Source organism: Molothrus aeneus, chromosome 9 (genome assembly GCF_037042795.1).
Source record: "Molothrus aeneus isolate 106 chromosome 9, BPBGC_Maene_1.0, whole genome shotgun sequence".
Taxonomy (NCBI): Eukaryota; Metazoa; Chordata; class Aves; order Passeriformes; family Icteridae; genus Molothrus; species Molothrus aeneus.
The window spans coordinates 29,030,227-29,054,080 of NC_089654.1; the positions used below are offsets into that span (position 1 = coordinate 29,030,227).

Here is a 23,854-nt window from a genome sequence, read left to right on the forward strand (position 1 = left end):
TGTGGTGGGTGAGGGAAGGAGCACTAAAATGATTCATGGACAGTGCAGTGTGTAGTGTTCCCATGGGAAACAAATGTCTGCTAGTGCTGCCCTGCTTCCCTGGCTCACTTAGACTTGTTAGGCTCCATATCTATTGGCCTTATTAGTTTTAAAAGTCCTGGGGCTTTTTCCATTACAGCAGAGGGAGGAAAAGCCTTGGAAGGTGGGATGTGAGGTGTGATGGTGGCAGCAGAGGCAGGAGTGGGCCGTGCCCCATTCTCACCCATCGCCTGCAGCCCTGGCCTGGTCTCGTGGCCACGCGTGTAATATGAAGGCAGGATGGGAGAGAAAAATCGGCATGATTAGATGGGTATTGTTCTATTAGATCTCTGCCTGCTTGCTCTTGTGTCTCAGCATTTGAAGATGAAACATATTCATTTAGCTCCCAGGATGAATGGTTTTAATAAGGGGAGCAAGATGAGGTGGGGTAGTCCTGATGACTTCAGAGACCCATCAGCTCTCCCCCTAAGGCCATTTTGGTGATGACATGGGCCACACGACCATTAATGCTGCAATCAGGACAAGTTTTCCGTGTCCATGCGAATCCTTCAGCTGGCAAGAGCGTGTTTTGGAGCCCAGGAGGAGATGTGTATCAGCAGTAATCAGATTGAGCCTGCAGGGAGGGCAGGCAGGGGGTGAAGCAGGGGCTCCCTGGATGTGCTTCCTGGGGGCAGGCAAGGGGAAGCAGAGATGCAGGCAGACCACCCAGCTAGTGGATTTCCACCTTGCCAGCATCCCAGCACTCCAGTGATGCCATCCTGATTAGGGGCTGAGACCTGGCAGTGCTCATTAGTTATTTCAGCATCACCCACCCTGTGCCACCCCACCCGGCCCCATCCACTCTGCTCCCATCTGCCTCCAGGCTGGCTGTGGCCTGCTTAAGCCCCAAATCAAGATCATTCCCCTTATCAGGAGCGTGTCTGGGGGCAGGGCAGGGGACACCAAGGGGGCTGTGGTGCCCACAGAGCCCGGCCTGGCCGGGTGGAGCCGGGGATGGGGAGCACGCTCCGGTGAGCGAGCGGGGAGCCATGGCTGTCAGCTCTGCTCAGCCCTGCTGTCAGGCACGGGCATGCCCAGGCCCTCATTGCTTTAATTGACACCTTCCCCTGCCATCCCACGCTCCCATCCCCATCCTGGCCATCCCAGCCCCATCCTGGCTTCCTTCTCTCCAGGAGGATGCTGGGGTGGTGTTGTTATAGGACATGAAATAACACAACACGCACGCTGGAACTTCTAAGGTAAAAAGAAGGGAAGTTTATTTTTTGATTTTAACATTTATAGATTTTTTTTTTAAAGTGACAGTGGATCGGAGGATGAAAGTGCTACTTCTCCAATGACACTGGACAAATCAACAGTCTATCAAATTTTTCTTTTTCTAGAAAATAATATAAAACAATAATTATTTACATAAAACTGCATGAGAATCTTCATTACAGGAATGTAAACATCAGAAGGTTTAGAAGAACAGGGTGACAGGGTGTGGTCCAGCCCCTTTCCTTGTAACTGTGCCCCTGGAGCCAAGGCTGGAGGAGAAGTGAGGGGGCCAAGGGCTGGACCAGGATGGGTTCAGGTGGGTGGCCAGCATCCCTCATGTGATGCTGATCTTCCCAAAGGTTGGAACGTCCCCTGAAGATTTCCTTGCCCCTTTCCTTTACCAGGGCATTGCAGGAATGTCTTGTGGCAGCACTCTTAGGTAATTGCTGCCCATGGAAGGACCAGAGCTTGAAGAAGACCCAGAGGACCTCTGGTCACACATTGCTGTTTTTGAGACGTCTCATAAGCGAGGAGGAGCAAGGGCTGGTTGCTCTGTGGAGCATATTCTGACTGTGCTGCAAGGCCTTGTGAAGCCCACAGGAAGGAAGGAATGAAAGATGGAAGTGGAGGAGCTGGTAGGGTGGCTCCATCTTCCCCAGTCATCTGCAGTGCAGATGGTGCCAGACACACCAGGTTGTCCTGCTGAAGGCCAGGAGAGTTGGCCACATTCTGGGCCAGGAGTGGGGCAGATGGCCATGAGGTGCTCGTGGTTTGGGGCTGGTGTCCCTTTCCTGGAGAGGACAGCAAAGGCATCTTCTCTCTCCCAAATGGGCAGGAAGCAGCAGAGCTCATGTTTCTTATCCCTCAGGAGCTGCAGGCACAGCCTGTGACACTGCTTGAACAGGACAAAGCCTTCCTCTAGAAAGTTGCTGTTCAGGGGCAAGTACCTGTTTGGAAAATGCCACCTCAGAAGCTCCAGGTGCAATGGGTGCATTAGTTCTGGGGAAAATGAGATGTGCAGTGCCTGGAACTGGTGCTTGGACCAGCCATGATGGCAGCCACTACTGTCAGGTGTGTGGCAGTGAATCCTGCCCCATCTTTTTCCATAACTTGACCTCTATCCAGTGCCCCACAACTTGCCTACCCCAGACAGCAGACAGATTCCACAGCTGTTGAATGGAGGCTTCAGAAAGCTTTGCTGGGACCACGGCTGGTCCTGCAAGGAGCAGCCCCAGCTCTTTGCCTGGGCCTGCTGGGAGCCTGCCATGCAAATAAAAACTGTGCCCCTCTTCCCCATTTTTCCTCACTGGGGGGGGGGGGGGGGGGGGTCTTGTGAGCTGAGGTACCTCCAGCATTCCTCCCAGGTGGCCAGTGCAGGCAACAGCTCCGTCTTTGCTCTCTGTATTAAAGTTGGGAGCCCTTTGATGTCTGCTTGTGCAGCTCAGATTCTGCCAGGAGGCTCAGAGCAGCCTGTGTAATTAGCCCAGAAAAATGCCTCTTTCATGTGGGTCGGGGGACCCAAGCAGAGAAGACATTTCCAAGGGCTTTGTTCTGCTGCAGGGAAATGTTCAGGCTTTGGTGGGTTTCGACAGAGCTCTTCTCACCCTTCCCTTTTTCTCCCCCTGTGGGGTGGAGCTCGGGGTTTTGGCAGGGAAAGCACACGTGGCAAGCTGCTGCTCCGTGGGAGACAGGCCCTTCAGTGCTGGACTGCACTGTGGGGACATGCAGAAGCAAGGGATCAGCCAGAGCCGTGCTCCAGCTGGCCCAGGGGAGGAGAAAAAACAACCCAGATATTGCAGGATTGCTTCCCACAGCTTCACTTTTCTTCCTTATTTGCCTAAGAAGCACTCAAGGCAGGCTCTGCTCTTCCAAGCCCTGCTGGTCCCTGCCTGCAGGCGTTGCTGCTGCTCCAGTGCAGGGGTGTAAATCCTAGGGGTGTAAATCAGAGCAGGGTGATCCCTCTCTGGCAGGGGGTTCGTGCTCCTGATCAGCTCCCGAGCTGGTTTTTGCTCGGGGTGGGTGGTGGTGGAGGGTGGCAGCTCCATGTTTGCTGTCCTGCTGGGGTGTGGAGAGCCACTGTGCCCGTGCTGTGACTCCAGACATCCTTTCTCACACCAGGAGTTTGCTAAAACCACAGGAGACCCTTCAGGGTTGCTTTGGCACAACAGGTTGCAGTTTTCAGCCTCATCTTTTACCTGCCTTTCCCTCTGCCCTTAAATCAGAACCAGTAGATCCATGGCAAACAGGCCATGGGCTTTACTCTTGGTTTTGGTGCAGGTAGGGCACCTCACTGCCCCCACCAAACCTTTTATGCTGCCCTGGATGTGCCTTTGTCCCTTTCCTGCCTTTTTTAATACATTGCTTTTTACATTATTTATGGGACCCATCCAGATTGCAAAAGATGCTCTGGCAGCAAAAGTGATGCCCTCCTACCCTAGGAGGAGGATTCATTGGCAAAGTGGTTTTCAGGATCCTGAGGACTTGGTTTGGGAATAAATACCTATATCAAGGTGATAGTGAGGGTGTGCTCTAATCTCTCCCATGTGACAGGATCTCCCTGCTATAAAATCAGCAAAAGACACAGACATACTGAAAACTGAGCAGTGAAGGGATTTTATTTCCCCCCTGCATTTTCTCCCTTGGGGCTTAAAGCAACCCCAACCCACCTCACCCAACAAACCCAAAACCAACAGATTTCTCCTCAGACCAGGGCTGTGCCATCTGCTGTGGCCAATTCTCCCAGTTATTTCTCATGTATCTCTTGCTTAAAGACCTTGTGCCATGTTCCTGCCTAGAAGGGAGCCGTGGGGCCTCCCTGGGGACCCCCCTTCTCTTCCTGGCTCTGATTTCTTTCAGATGAATGGATGCAATGGAGCCCCCTGCACGTGGGGTCCCAGCACCGTGCATGTGAACCTACAGGGTGTGGGTTATATATGGGATTCTGGTATTTAGATCACACTAATGAGCATACAGGAGAGCAGGGAAAATGGATCATTTATAGTTACGATCTGGCTACTGTCAAAATAGGGTGTTATTTTGACGGTTGCTTTGTCTTTGCTCTCCGAGCAAAATGAAGATAGTTTCTTAGCAACAAAACTGTGTTCGCAAACAACACCGGTGAAAAACAACCCCCCAGGAAAAAAGGAGGCAGCCTCCAAAGCACTGCTCCTTGTGTGTGCCCCCTGGCCGCTAATTAAGTGCAGGATGTCCTACTGGACAGCAGCTGCTTGTCCATGGTCATGGTGTCATGCCAGCACTGCCCTCTGGTCCCTGCTGGCATGGGTTGCTTGGGTTATGGTCGTGGTTCCTTTGACAGAAGGGTAAACTGAGGCAGCTTGGGAAGAGCGTTACAGGGTGGTCTTTAGGCAACATGGGAGGGTTTGAGCTTTGCTGAGTGCTGCTTGCCACGTGGCAGCTGGCAGGCGCTGCCTCGGACCTTTCTTGGTCAAGGTCTTCTCCAGGGTCTTGTCCCTGCATCTGAGAGGGATTGCAGAAGGAGGGCGGGCCTGCTGCCCCGAGCTGTTTTGGCAGCAGCTCTCCCCTGCAGTTTGGAGCATCTCTCCTTGGAAGGAGGCGCTGGGCCTGGTGTCTGTGCTGACGTTGGAGTCCATGAGAGCAGGCGGTTCCTGCAGCCAAGTATCTGCCAGGCTGTGTCGGGAGAACTTTTATCATTTCTGTCACAGACATCACAACTCGCTTGTCTTACCATACATCTTCCTAAATGTGACAGAATATTCAGCTGTTATTAATTGAATACTCTCTAATTTAACTGCTTAGCAGGACAGAGAGCGACTGGTTTGTCTCAGCACCAAGAGCTGCTGTCAGGCACGCAGGAGGTTTTGGGGTGCAAAGAAGTTATTTGGGGAGTGAAATGGGGCCTTTTTTTTTTAGTATCCCCCCCTCAGTGCCACCTTGCATGGGACTGATCCTCATCCTGCCAGCATCTGCTGTAGCTCCTGGTCCTGGGGCACATGGCCAAGCCCAAGATGGAGTTGCTGATGGCATTGCTGCTCCTCCATCCCATCCTGACATTACCATCCAGGGATAGAGAGGAAGGCACATCCTGGGAGCATGGCCAGGAGCTGGTGATGCTCCCTGGGTGCCCAGGATGGAGGAGGGATTTGGACTGGCTTGTCCCAGTCTCCATTCAGGTGGGTAAATAGCTTCTTCTCTGGAGAGCTGCTGGAAGCAAAGCTCAGTCCTTCCGTGTTCTCCTTGATGGAGTCACATGCCCATGATGGCCTGGCCATCCCCTCAGCCCCTGGCAGATCCCAGTTACAACTCCTTGTCTTCTTCTTCCTCCTCCTCCTCCTCCTCCTCCTCCTTCTTTACATCCATATCCAGAAATGCCAGAGATGTCCCTTATGCAGACTGGTTGTCGTGTTAGGGCTGCTGGGATCCTTTGGAGGATGCAGGAGGCAGTTCTCCTTGCTGTCACCTGGGCAGCAGGCTGGTGGGGGACTGTCCCCTCCAGCCTCCCCAGGCCCATGCCTGCTTGCACACACGTGTGTGTGTCACATCTCTCTGCTGCTCTCCCAGAAAGTTCAAACCCAGAGTCAAGTTTATTGTTTCTATCTCGTTTATTTTAAGTATAGTTTTACACTTTATTATATGCTGTGACATCTTAAATGGAGCCTGTCACTCTATCTTGACTACTGCTAGGGGCTACAGCCACTTACTGTGTCAGGCTTTTCGGCAGCCCTGATTAACGATATCAATGGATCCCAGCACAGGCACAAGCACCAAAATCAGGGGGTGATTTGCATACTCAAATGGTGCAACACATCAAAAGGCTGCAGCCCGTGCAGGTATTGCACTGGCACAGCCCAGGGATGCACATTCCTGCTGTCCTGTGTAGGGGACCTGTACATGCTGGTAAGTGCTGCGCACACCTAAGTCAATTTATTCAGTGTCTTCAGCCCAAAGCAGAAGCCTTGCCCTTTCTAGCAGGAGTTTTTTCATCTCCCTGGACAACATATCAATTAGGATAGTGAAATGGAATAATACTGTTTTTTCTCGTGTGCCTGTTGGGATATGTTGCAGAACTACCCGTGCAAATACTTTTTTTTTCCCTGAAAGTAACATTTTGTTAGGTTAATTCATGCACTGGAGAAACAAACTTTCTGTTCTTCCAGTCCAATCTCCACTTACAAGTCAGGTTTTTGTAACCCTGTCATTGAAATGCGAGGTAGCCTACAGTAATTTGAATATTTCATTCTGCCGGCTGCTAATGCACTCTGCATTACAGATGGTACTTGCTCCATCCTTCTGGACTGGGTTCAATTATAAATGAAAGTAGGGAGCTGAGATTTGTCTTTTTGTCTGTGCTTAGTTGGAATAACACAATAAAGCTTGATGGGTAAGAATTCCTCAAGCTGCCTCTTCTTTGCCCGCGACATCCCCGGTGTAGCTTTCTTCTCTGATAGCAGATCCCACTTGCCTTTCAAGTTGAGCTTGGAGTATTAGGCTTGGCAGTGGTGGGGTTTTTCACAAGGAATTTTTGGCTCAGACGTCCCCTTTTTGGAAGTGCTTAGTTCAATCCTCTTTCTAGCTGTTGATTTACCGGGCTCTGCATCCCCCTTTGCATCCCAGGCCAGGAGTGGTGGTAGGAGAAGCCTGCTTAGGCTGGGCAAGGAGGGTTGTGTGTGACTTTTGGGGTGGTGGGGTCATCTTCCCTCCCAGTTGACAGGGTCAGCAGTCTGGTCTGCAGCCACAGAGAAGCAGTGGGGATGCAGAACAGCCCTCCTCCATCCCAGGGCTGCTGCCATGGACTCTTCCCAAAGGCCCTAGGAATAAAAGGGCCCCTAGAGATCCAAAGAAAACATTTACCTCTGCTTGGTGATTAACAGAAAGGGGGGTTGGAAGCCTCCAGCCCAGCTGCACGGGGGCTCTCTATTACATACAGATGCCTTTTGCGAGCTCCTTGGCCATCCCGGCCGGTAAAAGCAATATTGCCGAGGGAGTCGGAGGAGGTGAGGGCAGGGCTTTCAATTTGGTTTTACATTTACAAGGACCAGATGGCCTCGCTGGAGATGATCTTTGATCTGGGACGCAGCTGGAGTTGGGCAAAGATTTTTTTTCTTTTTTTTTGGTTTTTTTTTTTTTTGCTCCCTTTTTAATCTCCTCGCTGGTTCTGGCAGGGCCTCTCCCACAGGAACAGGGGGAGCTGTGTGTCCGTGTGTCTGTCTGGTGGGGCTGGGTGTGAGCCCCCTGTGCTCGTGGGGATGGGTGGGTCGCTGGTGAAGCCCTGAGCGGGGTTGTCCGAGGTTGTAGGCAGAGCTGGATCCCGTTACACCACCGCCCCACAGCACGGAAATCTGCGTCAACAGCCTCTTGCATGGAATATAATTAAACACACGCAGGCGCCTTGGAACAGAAATGCCACTAATTGATCATTTTTAAATTTTTTTCCCCACTTTTTCTGGCGTCTCGCACCCTCCCAGCCGCGCGGACATGTGGGGGCTCTCTCCTCCTGCCTTGCCTTGCCTTGCCAGTTCTGGGTTTGTTTCTTTCTTTCCCCCACATGTTTTGAATGGAGCGGGAGCGAAGGCAGCTGATCCTATTTCACAAGCGCTTGGACTCGCAGCACTCTCCCTCCTGTCCAAACAGATCGTTTACAGAAGGGGCCTCTATTTAAAGAAGGAACTGAACGTTCAGAGCTGTTTTCTGGCCCTAAAACGCTGCCGAGCGGCTGTTGCCTCTCAAAGAGCTGGGCTTTGTCTGGCATGCCCAAGGAGCGGGTCCAACGCCAGGCTCAGCAGGTCAGAGGAACCAAGCATCATGCAGAAAATGTGCTCCTTTGTTTGCTGCCATCACTGGATAGCAGCAGAGCTGGGTTCAGGATAGCATCTCAACCACGGGAGCTTGGTGTCTAGGTTTGGGCAAACCTCACCTCTGTGTGCTGGTGTGGGTGGGAGAAGCTTGGGAAGCAAGTAAATGGAAAAGGGAGCGTTCTGATGGGTTTTGGTGGGATCTGTGTATGGCATGGGGAGAAGGACCCAGATTCGTAGAATCATTGAGGTTGGAAAAGACCTCAGTGTCTTTGTTTGCTGCCATCACTGGATCACAGCAGAGTTGGGTTCAGGATGGCATCTTATCCACAGGAGCTTGGTGTCTAGGTTTGGGCAAACCTCACCTCTGTGTGCTGGTGTGGGTCGGATAAGCTTGGGAAGCAAGTAAAGGGAAAAGGTACATTCAGATAGATAGGTTTTGGTGGAATCTGTGGTATGGCATGGGGAGAAAGACCCAGAATCGCAGAATCATTGAGGTTGGAAAAGACCTCAGTGTCTTTGTTTGCTGCCATCACTGAATTGCAGCAGAGTTGGGTTCAGGATGGCATCTCATCCACAGGAGCTTGGTGGAGTGTCTAGGTTTGGGCAAACCTCACCTCTGTGTGCTGGTGTGGGTCGGATAAGCTTGGGAAGCAAGTAAATGCAAAAGGGAGCGTTCAGATGGGATTTGGTGGGATCTGTGTATGGCATGGGGAGAAAGACCCAGAATCGTAGAATCATTGAGGTTGGAAAAGACCTTCAGGATCATGGAGTCCATATGTTAACCCAGCACTGCCAGCTCCACCACTTAACCCTGTCCCTAAGAGCCACATCTGCTTGTCTTCTAAATACCTCCAGGGATGGTGACTCCACCTTGTGTGTCAGGGAGGTCTGCAAGGAGTTAACAGGAACATGTAGTGCTGGAGAGCTGTGCTCCTTCAAAGCCACCCTGGGGTGACAGGCTCCAGGGAGGCTGGGTCTGGTCCTGTCATCCTGGTGTCATCTGTAACACTGAAAGTGGGTGCCTGGAATTGTCCAGTGGTGAATGTGTTGCATTGTAAATGGATGCAGCAGGAGTTGGGGTGGGATTTCTGATGCCTTTGGTTGTGGTTGCTTCTCTTGCTTTGCGCTTCACCTATAGGTGTGTAACTTTTTTTCACTTTTTTTGTGGAGAAGGCTTTGAATTGCCTGCTACCATGGCTGGCAAGATGTGCATGTGTGGAGAGATGGTTTCTAATGCTTCTGGAACAGGAGACCCTGCCTGTCAGGGTTCAGCAGTGTCCAGGCACTGCTCCACAAGGCAGAGACCCTGGGTCATGAACCTCAGAGAAGACTGTGACCCATGGCAGCACTTCTGATCCACTCACACTCAACAATGGTTGCCATCTCCCCTTGTCCAGGGCCATAGGTTTCCTACTGCAAAACCCATCCCTGAGCTTTTACTCTGGGTGGAGAATCCTTCCTTAATAGTTGCTTCTCCCTTCTCCTTTGTTTCCCTCTTGTTCTCACCAAAAAACCCCTGAGGATACACTGCTCCTGCAGCCACATCCTTCAAGCACCAGGGAATGAGGCTGCCTTCGAGTGAGTAAAGAGTGGTAGGGGCCACACTCAGCTCCTGTGATCATCAGAAGGTGGCTGCTGGAGATGGGAAGGTGTTCTGGGCAGAAAATGTGTCTGTGAGTGGGAGATGGGGAGGCCCCTTGGCAGTGGGAGCAGTTCCCTGTCTGTCCCCAGCTTTTGTAAAGATGTCTGTTGTGGTTCTGCCCACTTTGGGAGAGAGAAAGGGAGGGAAGAGTGTATTCCATGCAATGGCTTGGCTCCAGTACCTGGAAGGTCTTTCCAGTATTGCACAAGATCCTGACTCTAGCCCATGGCAAGGCCATCAGCTTGGCAGCAGAGTGGCAGCACTCTTGGAGGTGAAATGGGCAGCAGATACCTTCAGAGTATTTGACAAACCTGAGACTTGAGTGGGATGTTGCCATCTGTGAGCTCCAAGCCAGCTTTCCTTGGATGGAGTCTCATGGGTCATCTTTTTTGAAGGATGGCAGGAGAAGGGAATCTGAAACTCAGCTTTTCAACCTGGGCTTCTGCCATTCTTTCCACTTAGGACTTTGATGCCTCAGGCACTGTGTGCATCCAGCAGCCTTTTGCAGACTGTGTGTCCAGGAAAGATGACCTTTGCAGAGGGGAGCAGGCTGGAAGGGCAGTTTCCTTTTGGGAGAAAACCTCTCTTTGTTTGTTCTCAGGTTTCAGGGCTTTGCCTGGGGCAGTTGAAGTGGGACCCTTGTCCTCAGAGGAGCTCTGGAGGCCCCAGCTTCTCATTAACAGATTCAGCTCATTCAAAGAACCCATTTCTTTTCAGCAGGGAGAATTCATATGCAAAGCACCTCGCAGATCCCAGCCCAACCCTCCCTTCAAAGGAGGGGGTTTATGGCTGGACCTGACCTGGGAGCAATCCCATCCTTTGTTTGCTGATTTCTTCCTGCAGGGTTTAGGCAGCCCCAGGTCCATGCGGCTCCAGGGCCAGGTCCTCCTCATTTCCTTGAGTGAGGACAGTGGTTTACTCTGTCCCTCAATGACCATTTGTTTTCTTGGTGCTGCTGTGGGGACTCAGATCCATCTCCCAAACTCCACCAGGAAAAGTGGATCCATCTCCCAAACTCCACCTGGCACAGGCTATCTTGGATGGACTGAAGCTTTTCTCCACGGTTTGTGCTGCTCCCCCGAGCCAGGCCAGCCTGTGGTCAGTGAGCTGGGTCACATCTTCTGCTCCAGTCTGGTCCAGCAGCAGAGCAGTGGTGAATCTCACTCTGCTTTCCTTTAACTCCTGCCATGCTGGCTGCTCTGAGCAGCTGGAGGTTGGTCCTGGCTGTGGTGGGGTGAGGAGGCTGGGTGGAGGTGGCCATGCACATCTGTCCCTTACAGTGTGGTCAGTGCAGCTGGAGAGTTTGGGATGTGCTGGGTTGGCCCATGAAGGGGTTGATCTGACCCAGGGCTGTGGCTGGAGCCTGCTGACCCTGCCCTGCTTGGGAAAGGGAGAACTGCTTTGTGAGATCAGAGTGGCATTGCTCCAGGCAGCTTCAGCATCTCCCCAGCATCAGCCTGCTTGCCCAGACCCTGAGCCTGGCATGGGATTTGTGATGTGCTCAGAGGCTGGGGAGGGGGCCTGGGCGTGGCCACAATTTATCTGTGCTCCTGCAAGGACAGAGTGTGCCAGTAAGACACACTGAGCCCCCTGAGCCCAGAGTCTGGCTCTGGGGTGATGGGTTATTTGCAGTATGTGACTGCGGGAAGCAGATGAGCTTAATTAGGTGGAGTTGTGAGAGTTTGTGCTTTGTGGGACATGGCAGAAGCAGGCTTGAAGCTGCTGTGAGTGGGAGGGGAGGAAGTGGTTTGTCCACTGGTGGAGTGTTAGGCTCTGTTTGCCTTGTCTTTAATGTGTGGAAGCACTTCCAGCCTGCTTTCTGCTGCTGAAGTCTCTGCTCAGCCATCTGTGTGTGGTGCAGAAGGTGCCACCTGTCCCCAAATATCAGCTTTGAAAATTCCAGATTGGGAGTCTTGCTGCCCAAGCCCACCAGCCTGCAGCAAAGCATCCACGAGGAAACAAGGATTTTGGCATCAGGACTGCAAGGAGAAAACCAGAAAATACTTAAATTTGTACCACAGCCATCCATATCAATAACTGGGTGTGTGGGGCTGGGGTCAGAAGTTTCCATACCAGGCTCAGTCACTGGCCATGGGCTAAAACTGGTCAGCAGGAGCAGGGTACAGGGAAAGACTGGAAAGATGAACTCAGCTGTGTTCATTCAGCTTCCCCACAGAGTCACATTTCACAGAGAGTCTGGTTTTCAGTAATCACAGCAACATTTTGCTTTATTTTTTCAGCTATTTTAGATCATTGTCCACTTTGAGGGGGGAATATTTTTTTCCACAGAATATGTTAGTAATAATTTTCCAGATCTTTTGATCATTTTGCTGCCAGATCCTCTCTCGCAGTGGCAGCTCATTTGGCATTTGGGATGGGGTTAGGAGAAAACTGGTGCAGACTCTTTGCCAGCACTATGAAATAAGTGTCTCTCTTCTGCAGCTTCCATGGCACATCCAAGCTGCACCCTCCTGAAGTGATGGAGAGCTGCTGCTGGGAGCTGAGAAACTTTTTGGCATGTGATAAATTCCCTTCTCCCGTTTCCTACACCCCAAAGTTAAGGTTTGAGAGAAATGTAGTCCCTTTTTTTTATTTTTAATTATGTTGGATTCAGTAAATACTTTGGACACTTCCACCCCAGAAAGATAGGGAGTTACTATTTTTCAAAGTTACGTTTTTAAAGCAGTTTAATTGGTTTGAAATTGACCCAAATTTTTATTTAAAAAAGAAAGAGAGAGAGAGGAAAAATTGATAAAATGAAGTGGGAGGAGATTTCATTTTTGATTCAGGAAGCACTTTTGATTGATCTGAATTTGAGTTGTGATGCAAGTTTCCAAACTGGTGGTGGGTGGGAGGGATCTGGGGGAAGTGCTGCTGCCCTGAGCATCTGATGCTTCTGTGGTTGGCCTTGGGCTGGTTGGCCATGGCTGGAGCTGACCTCTAGGACCACATGGACCATCCCTCTGAACTGATGTGGCTTGCTCCTGTCTCTGTGGGAGTATCTTATCACAGTTTTATGGACTGCAGGAACATTTCTCCACCTTTAAAAGCTTCTCTGCTTTGTTTCCAAAGAGCCCTGAAGCACACTCCTGTGCTGGGAAGAGAAGTGGGTTTACAATGATCCAGGGTGGCTTTGCAGTGTTTATGGGTACAAGCCTCTCTCTTGATTTGTTGCTGGGATTTTTGGTTTATTTTATGGCTTTACACAGTGAAAATTGGTGGCAGAAATGACCCATTGGTTTCACAGAGTTCCTCCTTTTGCTGGGAAATAAATAAAATAAGTAAATGCACAAAAAGCAGTTTTGCCAGCTGAATTTTTCCATGCCTCATCTCACGGCAGCCTGTTTTGGAAAATTTGAGCAGAAATCTGTTCATCCATTTGTAAGTTTTGGAAAGGTTGAAGTGAGGAGGGGAACTTTAATGTCAATTGTAAGAAAAAAAAAACCGTGAGCTTCTCTTAATTCCTGCTCCCTGGAAGGGCGTGTGTCTGTGTGTTTAGAAATTCCAGCTTCTGTTTATGTTGGAAATAGGTAATTGCACTTTGACCTTGATTTTCTCAGTGGCTTTACTTAAACATGGTGAATATATTCAACCAGGGTTTAAAACTCCTGTGATTATTTGACATTGAAGCGCTCCACCTTTGCTACAGACTGTGATTCCCGTTGAAGGTGGACACTGTGTGCTTTGCCAAGATGGGATTTCTCTTGTGTCCTGTGGACCTTGGACCTGGCAGGGTGAAGACCCAGCCAGGGGTGCTTCAGTAACCTCCACAAGCTCTGGGAGTTCATTTCTTCTGAGCATTGTGTATTGAAGGCAATTTTGTGTTTAAAGAGAGCACTGTGAGGGTGGTGAGGCCCTGGCACAGGTTGGACAGGGCTTGGAACAACCTGAAGTAGTAGAAGATGTCCCTCCTCGTAGCAGGGGGTTGGAATGAGATGACCTTTAAGGTCTTTTCCAACCTAAACCATTCCAGGATTCTCTGGTAGGATCCAAGACTCTGGATTTTCCTTGCTGTGGGGTATTTGCTGTTTCAGAAGAAAGTAGGCTGCAAGTACAGTTGGATAGGAGAAAAACCCAAGAGTTTAGGTGTGACAGTGTTCACAGGGGTCTCAGGATGAGGGAAGAGACAAGGATCTGACCCATGCTTCAGAAGGCTTGATTTATTATTTTATGATATATATTGCATTAAAACTATACTAAAAGAATAGAAGAAAGGATTTCATCAGAAGGCTGGCTAAGAATAGAATAGGAAGGAATGATAAAGGTTTGTGGCTTGGCTCTCTGTCTGAGCCAGCTGGGCTGTGATTGGCCATTAATTAGAAACATCCAGCATGGGCCAATCCCAGATGCACCTGTTGCATTCCACAGCAGCAGATAACCATTGGTTACATTTTGTTCCTAAGGCCTCTCAGCTTCTCAGGAGGAAAAGTCCTAAAGAAAGGATTTTTCATAAAAAATGTCTGCAACATTTAGGTAGGTGCATGGACTCTGGCAAGTTCTCTGCACGGAGAAAGTTTGGGAAGAGCAACTCAAGCCTGTGGTATCATGGATCAGCCAAGGAAGCAAACCCCAGTTCTCCTGACTTGGTTGTGACGACACATAAGGAAGTTGCAGTCCCTGAACCTGCAATTGTCCTCAAATATGAGGCAGGTGGGAGTATTCTTGTCCCAAGTTCAGTCTTCTGATCCTCAGCCTTCACAAATGTAGTCTCAGGCTCGAGGGAATGTTGAGATAGGCTTAAAGTAAGGTGGTTAGTTACTGGTTTTGTTAGGAGAGGCATTGCTGGCATCAGAGCTGTCCCTGTGTTTGCTGGCTTTTGTTTAGACCTGCAGCTGTAAAAAAATATTTTTTAAAAAAACCCCAACATTTTCCAGTGAGCTTGTGAGTCCTAAAGCTGGGTCTCCCCAGTCAAATGTTGCTGATCCTAAATCCCAGAAAGCTGGAAGAGAGCTGATGTCCCAGGTGTGTTTCAAAGCCAGGCTGTTTGGGGTGTGGGTGTGTGCAGGAGTTTTGGGGTTCCCAGGGAGAAACTGCCAGGTCCTCTTTGTCTGTACCACCCTCAGGGGCAGCCACTGCTCCAGGAAAGGATTTGGGCTACACCCTGGTGTCTGGCTTGGGTGTAGTTGGGGCAGATGAGTGCCTTGGTGCAGGGGGAGCAGGCATCTCACCCACTTGAGGCCGTGTGAGAGGACAGAAAGGGCAGCCAGAAGTGCTCCACCAGCATGGACATCTCTGCTTTCCCCATGAGAAAGTGACACCAAAGGCCCCCTCACAGCCTGACAAGAGGAATTGTCTGTCCTCTTCTCCCAAAACTCCGTTGTTGGGTGGGTTGTTCCCACCTCCCAGTACATCTTAGGCACAGTGGAGGCAGGAAAAGAAAACCCTTCTGAAAATCACAACGTAATTACTCCCATCTGCTCCGGCACCGCTTCCCATTTCTGCCTGCCAGGATGCTTGTCTCCGATGCTAAGTAGCACATTATTTTCGATAAGTTGCAATCATTTACTTGAAATCTCCTTCTCCTTTAAAATGTCCCCCTGGAAAGGCAATTCAGCAAGTTGGGAATGGGTAGAAACAACGAGGATAAACCCATCCAGAAGCAGCCGAGCTGGGGCGGGAGGGCGAGCGCTTCTCCTGAACTCATGAAAATCACCCAGCAGGTTCCTCTGCAGGGAGGGTTTGTGTGAGTGCCCAGCCACCAGATCCAGCCCCTGGATCATTTGGTGTCAGCAAATGGGGCTGCAGAGGAACTGCCAGCTTGTGTCGTCAGAATTCACACAGAATTCACAGAATCACTGGGTTGGAAGAGACCTTCAACACCACTGGGTCCAACCCAGCCCCAACGCCCCAACTGAACCCTGGCACCCAGTGCCACATCCAGGCTTTGTTAAACACACCCAGGGATGGGGACTCCAGCACCTCCCTGGGCAGCCATTCCAGAACTTTATCACCCTTTCTGCAATATCCAGCCTGTATTTCCCTTGGTGCAGCTTGAGGCGGTGTCCCTATGGTTCTGTCAGTGCTGCCTGGAGAAAGAGCCCAGCCCCAGCTGAGCACAGGCACCTTTCAGGAGCTGTGAGAGTGATAAGGTCAGAGGGAATCTTAACCAGGCAGTCACAGAAATTCTTCAGGATTGTGCTGAAGGCAGCAGAGGAAGAGCCACTGGCTCTGGGGACCAATTCCTTCATTGTCACAACCTGAGTTGGCATCTTGTGTCACCACCACACCCTCTTGTGAGGGGCTGTATGGAGTCTGGCCCTGCTTCCCACATCTCCTCAGCTTGAAGACACTGACCACCAGGATAAATTGCCCTTTCTAGAAGAAAGATGGAGCTGGAAGGTCCTTTGCTGTTGTCACTGCTAAGCCACAGTCTCCTGCTTAGCTTCTCCATCACCCCCAGCATGTTTGATTGCCTTCGTCGTGTAGTTCTGTCTCTGTTGCCTGCACACCTCTAATTTGGAGGGTTTGGAAGGACTGGAGAGGAAAGAGTTGCTAAGTGGAAGTGTTTTGGTGTGGCCTTGGAGAAGAGAGATGACTGTGTGCTCAGCTCCTGTGCTTTTCGGATTCCTCTGGAAAAATGCTCCAGAAAAATGGAGTAAATAAGGTAGAGGATGGTGGCATGGATACCAGAGGAGTCTGGTGCCCTTCTTTGTGGATTTCTTAGGTGTCTTCACAGCCCCAGGCCATCCCCAGAGTGGTGTCTGTTCCAAAGGTGACTGGCAAGTGCTCTTTCTCCTGCCCTGGCTGTACCTCAGACTGTGTGACCTGAGGGGACACCAGGCACAGCTCCAAGCTGTGGGGACATGTGGGGGGCTGGCTGCTCATCTCACGTGAGATGGAGCTGGCTGCCTTGCAGATACTCCTTGGAGATGTTGTGGGAAGCATCTTGGAGCATCTGGAAGCTTTGGTGGCTCAAGGCACCTTCCATCCTGTGTCCCTGAATCTCAGGGCAGGCACAGAGCCAAGGAGCTGCTTTTGGCTTTGTCCTCTCACCTGCTTCTCTGAGGTCAATCCTGCCACCACTTCCCGTGTCCTGCACTGCAGCCACACCACAGAGCAGCCCAGGGATGTCCTCTGAACCCTGTGGCTGTGATCCCTTCCTCAAGAAGGGAGAAGGAGCAAATGTGGGAGCTGAGAGCCATTTTCCAGCTGCTGGAATGGGTCTCTGTGACCCTGGTGGTGACCATGCCTGGACTGCAGGTGCTCCTGCTGCTGCCATCAGGGATGGTGACCCTGTGACAGCCACATTCCAGCTGGGGGGACAGGGCACATGCCATGGGTTTGCTTTTAAAACACACCCCTATCTATATCTATATATATATATATATAACACACATACATGTGTATGTATGTGTGTGTGTGTGTATATTTTTGTTTTAAATTTTTTGTGTGTGTATATATTTACATCTAAAAACGCATTTTGATCAGCAGGGGACCTGGGTGAGGGCTGAGCACCATCTAGTGGCAAGCACCACAGCTCCAGAGGCTGCCAAGCCAGCGGGAAATGAGCCAAGGACAGAAAGTCTTGCAGGAATTCTCCTCCCCCGCGGCTGCCAATCGCTATCTTTCTTTTTGTTATCCTTTTTCCCCCCTTTTCTTGAATCAGGAGCAGCAAATGGGGGCCCTGAGGATGCCTGGGTGCCTAAATGCCTGTAGCCCCTTGGACCATTGAGGACCGTTCTGCTTCATTTATTCTGTTTTAATTTAGTGGGAGAGCAGGGTTCTTTTGCCACCAGCTGCCTGGGCACTACAGATTGGGTGCTGCCAAACCCATCCCAAACTCCTCATCCCATCACAGAGGGCACTTTGGAGGCTGGGAGCTTCCAAAGAGCCCAACATCCCAGGCATCCTGGCAGGAGCTGTGTCAGAGCTGGGTCCAGCACTGGGAAGATAAAAAAGGAGCTTTTAAATAATGATTTTGTCTTCTCCTCAGCTGAGCACAGCCTTCCAGGGATAAATAAGCAGCATCAGTCCTGCTTAGACACCTTGGCCTTTCCATTTATTTACTCCCAGGCTTTATTGTGAGTGAGCAGCCAAGCCCAGGCTGGGTTCAGGTCTCTGCTGTGGGGGACGCGTCCCCTGCACTGGGTGCTGGTCTGTGTGTGTGGCACAGGAATAAAGCTCCCAGGAATACACAGCACTTTTCATCAGGAAGCAGCTCTCTAAACATAAACTAATTAATCACTCGTGCCTACCTGTCAGGTCAATGATTCCTGAGATTTTTAATCTAAAAATATTTCCCTTTTGAAATCCAGATGCGCCTGTTTTGGCAACTCCTCTTTTGATTTGTTTATTTGAGGTGGTTTTCAATTTTTTTTTTTTATTTTTAACCTGTGTTGCTTTCCTTTTGTATTTAGGCTTTTGATGTGCTTTAATTGACTGATTTGTTTTTTTTTTTTTTTTTTTTTTTTGTCCTGGAAGAATAGGAATTTATTCTCTTTATTTTCATGGCAAGTCTCTCTCCCTGCTGCATCCTGTCAACTTTCCTCTTCTCTTTTTAAGGGATTTGGCTACTTTTGCCTCATATTTCAGTTTATGGACCATAGACCCCAAACCATTTTCTTGATGCAATCTGTCCTCTCCCCTTGGATCTATTTATCATGGCTGGGTGCCATGGGAAGCCTCCCGTGGTGGGGGGAGATGCTGGTCCTGTCTCCTGAGGGCTCAGCTTCAAATTTGGCACTCTGCCCTCATTCCTCCATATAGAAATGATCCTCCCTAGCGTAGAATTATTTATTTTTAGTTCCAATTTTACTGTTCTTAGGCTTTTTTCTGCCCACCTTCCCACCTTTGTTGACAGTGCACATTTTAATCACAAAAAAATTCCAATAAATGCATGAATGAGTAACTGGTCCAAAGGTATGAATAAAATAAAATTAAATGAATGAGTGAAATGTCCTGAAAATAGTAATTTCAGTAGGCTTTGAAGCTTTTTAGAAAAGCTCTTTTTAGTCTTAACCAAACCTCTCAACAGGGTCTTTTACTTCAATTTTATACTGATAATAGCTGTATCTTTAACTTATTGCAGAGTAGGGAAGACCATACCCGGTGGTTGCTGGGGTTTTTTAGCTGCTGTGATTTTATTTCATGTTGCTAACAGATCTTCCCCTACTTTTTTATTTTAAATGACAGGGATAATCACTTGCTCTTGTTTGTGCCATGGATTGGGAGGGAGTCAAATTCATCTCAGGTGTCAGCAGGCATGGCTTTATCAAAATCCACACAGCATTTCCCAGCTCTGGATGTGCAAAGAGTGTGTGCTCGTGGGGTGTGTGTGCTCAGAGCCCCTGTGCCAGATGAGATGGGGAAATGCCATTGTTTTCCCTTAGGAAATTCCCTTTTTTATTCACTCATCAAGGATTTATTTTATTTATGTTGTTTATTATGCAGCTGTGCATGTGTGAATCTCACGTTATCATTCCGTGTTCAAACACAGACCTTGGAGGGGGACACAGGGGGAGCACATAGGGCACCTCCATTTTTCAGACATGAGACATCCCAAGCTGTTGGGTTGTTTTTCCAGGAAAGCCCTCACAGGATACCTTTTACTTAGAGCAGTAATTTAGGCAGGGAGCAAAAGATGGGAGGAAGATTCTTTTTTTGAAAAGTCACTTTGGGAGCATTAATTCATCATTGCTCCTTTTCTCAGCATCACTGGAATGACTGGATTCTTAAAGAAAAGGCATTTTTCCAGGAATAAAATTTATTTCATACATGTTTTTTACATGTTCCCAGTGCATGGCTAAAAGCATGGACTTCAAGCCCTCTCCACAGTCCGTATTTCAGGATGTGGAAGCCAAGGCACAGCTGCCCCGGGCTCTGTGCATCTTTCTCTGCCATCAGGGGTTGATGTAAATGACATGTTGGGTGACATGAGAGGACCCCCTGAGCAAGATGGAATCAGGGCTACAGACTTCCCTTCCAACTTCCCATCTCATGCTTGAGTCTGGATATGGTCCCTCTCGCTTCTGGCAGCAAGCATGGGTACATTTATTGGGGTTTTTTTGGTTGCTGCTGTTAAGAGTTTTGCTGCTTGATTCCAGCAGAAAGCGTGGCTTTGTGGGCTAGCTCTGTGGTGAGCTCACTGCCAGGTCTGCCCTACTTCTAGTCCTGTGGGAAAGAGGAGAAGGAGCAGGGAGCTGCAGTGCCAAGTAGTGATGAGTGATGCCAGGCATGGTGCTGAGTACTTGGAGCATCCTATAGCATTTACATACAGCCTGTAAGAATCACTACATTACCATACTGTGTTACATTTTAAACCCTAAAAACTCCTCTTTGGACCCCTTCTGCCAAGCCATTAGGGTCTGCTCTGACCCTTGGAGCTGTCTGCAAGCAGAGGGTGTTGTTCCATCAAAAGGGGATCACCTTCAGCAGGCCATGCAATTGTTTTCCAGTTGTTCAGTAACTGAGGGATCTCAAAGCTTGCTTTCATTTCAATCTCACTTATAGTTTCCATATTCTCAAAATCTTTTGCCAGGCAATCATATTTATAAGGCTTTCCTGTTTCATCTTCCCCAACAGGGAACCTATTAGGGAACCTGTTGGGGTACCTGTTAGGGAGCCTGTTGGGGAACCTGTTGGGAAGGGACAAAACCCCTGCTGATGGGGTCAGTCCAGCTTGGGACGAGCTTCCCTGAATTAAAACCCAGGTGTGACTCAGGTTTTCCTCTCCCCATTGTGTCTCCTGCAGTGCTGAGCATCCGGGGGGCGCAGGAGGAGGAGCCCACGGACCCCCAGCTGATGAGGTTAGACAACATGCTGCTGGCAGAGGGGGTGGCAGGCCCCGAGAAGGGAGGGGGCTCGGCCGCCGCTGCCGCCGCCGCCGCCGCGTCCGGAGGAGCCGGCTCGGACAACTCGGTGGAGCACTCGGACTACAGAGCCAAACTGTCCCAGATCAGACAGATCTACCACACGGAGCTGGAGAAGTACGAGCAGGTAACAGGCTCCTTCGTGGTGGGGCTGCTGGGAGCAGAGAGCGGGTCTGCACAGCTGCTGACATCTGTTGTTAGGAGGGTGTGGGCTCTGGGTGTTCTCTGGAATGAGAACATGGTTTTTGTAGGGTTGGCAGGGTTGGGGTTTTATGCTGGGATGGGTATTGATGCAGGGTGACCCCAATGTAGGGAATAATGTGTTCTGACTCATGATTCAGAAGGCTGAACAAATGCTTTATTAATCTATACTATATTACACTAATACTATACTAAATTACATACTCAAGAGATACTATACTAAAGAGATACTAAAGAAAAACCCATGACTGTCTGCAGACAGCCAGGACACAGCTTTGACCCAATTGGCCAAGGAATCAAAACAACTTTCATCAGTGTCCAATGAACAAATCACTTAGGGTAAATAATCTCCATAACACATTCTACATGTGCAAAGCAACAGGAACAGTGAATAGAGATAAGAATTGTTTTCTCTTCTTCTCTGAGGTTCTCACTGCCTTCCCCAGGAAAAATCCCTGGGGAGTTGTGCCTGCTGCTCTCTGTGAAGAGAGCTGTGGCCACAGTATGGGTTGCCCCTTGGATTTTCACTTTTCACTCCTCCCCTGATATCTTACCTAGAATTGGTCCTGTGAAGGAAAAGGCCTCTCTGATATGCTGGCCTCAGTGATGACAACTGTCCAAGCAAGACTTGAATCAGAATCTTCCTTGAATATATTTTCTCATTGAAAAGCTCTCTTTCCAGGGGAAAAAAAAATATCTTTTTTCTTGTAGTAAATTACTGTTAAAAAAGAAAAACTACTTGGGTTATAAGCACAGCTATTGGTAACACTGACAATTTCATTAAGAGCTTTGCAGGTCAGTGCTCAAAACTAGTTCCTTTCAAGTGCTTCCAGATGTTTTGCAGACCTCTCTTAGCTGCTGTGTACCTTGCCCATGTAGTTTCTGTTTCTGCCCCAAGGTTATGGTTTGTGGATGTGGACAAGAAGGCTTCAGGTCCCTGGTTTGGGTCTAGTAAAAGCCTCCACTTTACCTGGCTAACTGGGTGTGTGGTGGGGCTGGGGATGTCTCATCCCCATGGCCACGCGGGCCAAGCTGAGGGAAGGGTTAGAGCTGGAGTCAGGGTGGCCAGGCAGGGCTCTGGTGATGGAGCAGCCAAGCACAGTCATGCCATGAGAGGCATTTTGGAGAGCCTTAGGGCAGGCAGGGAGCTGGCAGAGGGCTGGTTGGAAGGATGGATGGCCTTTGGTGGCCTCCCTTTGCTGTCACTGCCTTGAGGCACAGGGAGGAGCCTCAGCCATCCCACGTGGGTGGGAATGGAGAGCACCTCAGGGATCATCTTTCAGGCTGAAGGGGGGTAGAGGGAGAGCCCTCGTGTCCTCTGCTATCCAAGTGCCAGGAGAGGCCCTTGGCACAGACAGGGACAGCCTTCAGGGAAGGACTTTCAGGACTTTCTGCTTCTTCCTCCCCTTGGGCAGGAGTTTTGTTTGTTTGATGTTCTGATTCTGGTTTTGCTTCTCTTTTGCTCCTCAAAGAGACACCCAGAAGAGAGAAGCCTTTAGCCAGGTCCAGAGGGTGGGATGGGCCACATCTTTCCTTCTCACAGCACACTGACAGGGTTTGGTTTTGCCACTGATTGGCTTTGCAAGTGGCTCTGCTGGTCCACCATCTCTGGTACCATCTCTGGTACCATCACCCACATTCCTGCCACACCAGGGCTCAGGGTTTTTCCACCTCCTTCCCACTGTCTCCAGTCCTGCTGTTGGGAGCTCAGCCCCTGGCTTCTCAGTCTGGCTGCTGCTGGGTCAGCACGGCAATCAGTGGTGATTTTGCCCTTAATGCTCTTTATTTCATGCCAAGAGGAGATGATCTGAAATAGCTGGGGTGTCTGAGAGCTCTGATAGCCAGCACTCATCCTGGGAGATGGGAGTCAGCAGCTGGAGCTGGCCTTGGGGGTGTCTCCTTGTTGGGTCTGAGCCATGGTGGGAATTCACCTTGGAAGGGTGGGGTAAGACACAGCAGGTCAAGGCCATGGCACCAGTCCACAAATCCAGTGTTTCTTTCCCCTGCCAGCCCCCTTTCCCCATCATGGCATGGGAGCTGCAGACACTGTCCCCAGAGCAGCACCCACACCCCAGGAGCACCAAAGGCTTCTCCAGCCATCACTGTCCACTGGTTTTTGGGGCTTGGTTCTGGGAATCAGGGGATCCCATCATGCCAGTGGGGTGCTCATGGGGATGAGGGAGAGGGAATTGAAGTGGCCTTGATCTCAAAATCCTCAAAATCCCCCCACCTTGTCCCCTGGCTCCTCTCTGTGCCGTCCTCAAGGCACAGCGTGGGGACAGCAGGAGCAGCCAGCCAGTGCTGTGCCAGCAGCAAACTAATTGGGATTGTTACCTGCTTGCCCTTATTTGTCAGGGCTCCTGCCTCACTCAGGCTTTAATTATTATCCTTATTTACTTCTTAGCTGATGTGCCAAGAGCACAGAGCAGGGCTGTGTCTCTCTGCGAGCTGCTCCTGTGAAGCACGAGGGGCTCTGCAGGACACATGGTGGGGCTGTAGGAGGAGGGGCAGTGGGTCAAAAGGTGCATGGTCCTCCTCAGATAAATCTATAGCTCCTCCAGGAAAACAGTGGCTGGCACTTCTTCATGCTTTTTATGAATCCTAGGGCTTCATCTGCCCCAGCTCCATCCATGAGCCCCCTGGGAGCAAAGAAATCAGTTCCTGTCTTTCCCAGCATGTTTGTTGGGAGTCTCTCACACCCTGTGTTTGGCAGCCCAGGGAGATTTCTCTCTCCCTGATGCCTTTTTCAGGCTTAGCTAGAAACAGAGGCCAGACAAAGTTAAAAGGATAAAAGTGGATATATTTAATGGAGGGCCTTCGGGTACATGAAGGGCAGACAAAGCCTCCCCAAGGGGCTACACCCAAATTGAACCATGTCATGAGTTTTTCAGACACATAAAGTTTGGTCTATTTGCATATCAGGAGTTAATTCTCCAATTACAGCTTCAGGTGATGAAGTCACACCCGCAGTTTGCTCTCCTCCCAATTCACTTTTGTTTATACTTTTTGGGGCCTGAGGCAAAGAGGATGTCCTTGAGTTTCAGGCCTAGAGGAATTGTTTTGTCTGACCAAAACGTGAAGAGAGTTAACTAACACTCTGTATGAAGTTCAGAGTTATACACTAATGCAGTACAGGA

General features: G+C 49.9%; 1 protein-coding gene across 2 annotated transcripts in view; it reads left to right on the forward strand.

The window, feature by feature from the left end:
- Positions 1-23,854, forward strand: part of PBX1 (PBX homeobox 1) — a 133,877-nt gene that overhangs the window by 82,641 nt on the left and 27,382 nt on the right. For both annotated transcript variants that reach the window (XM_066555214.1, XM_066555215.1), the window contains exon 3: positions 20,399-20,643. In XM_066555214.1, the coding sequence (XP_066411311.1) occupies positions 20,399-20,643 (245 nt within the window). The remainder of the gene's footprint in view (positions 1-20,398; positions 20,644-23,854) is intronic.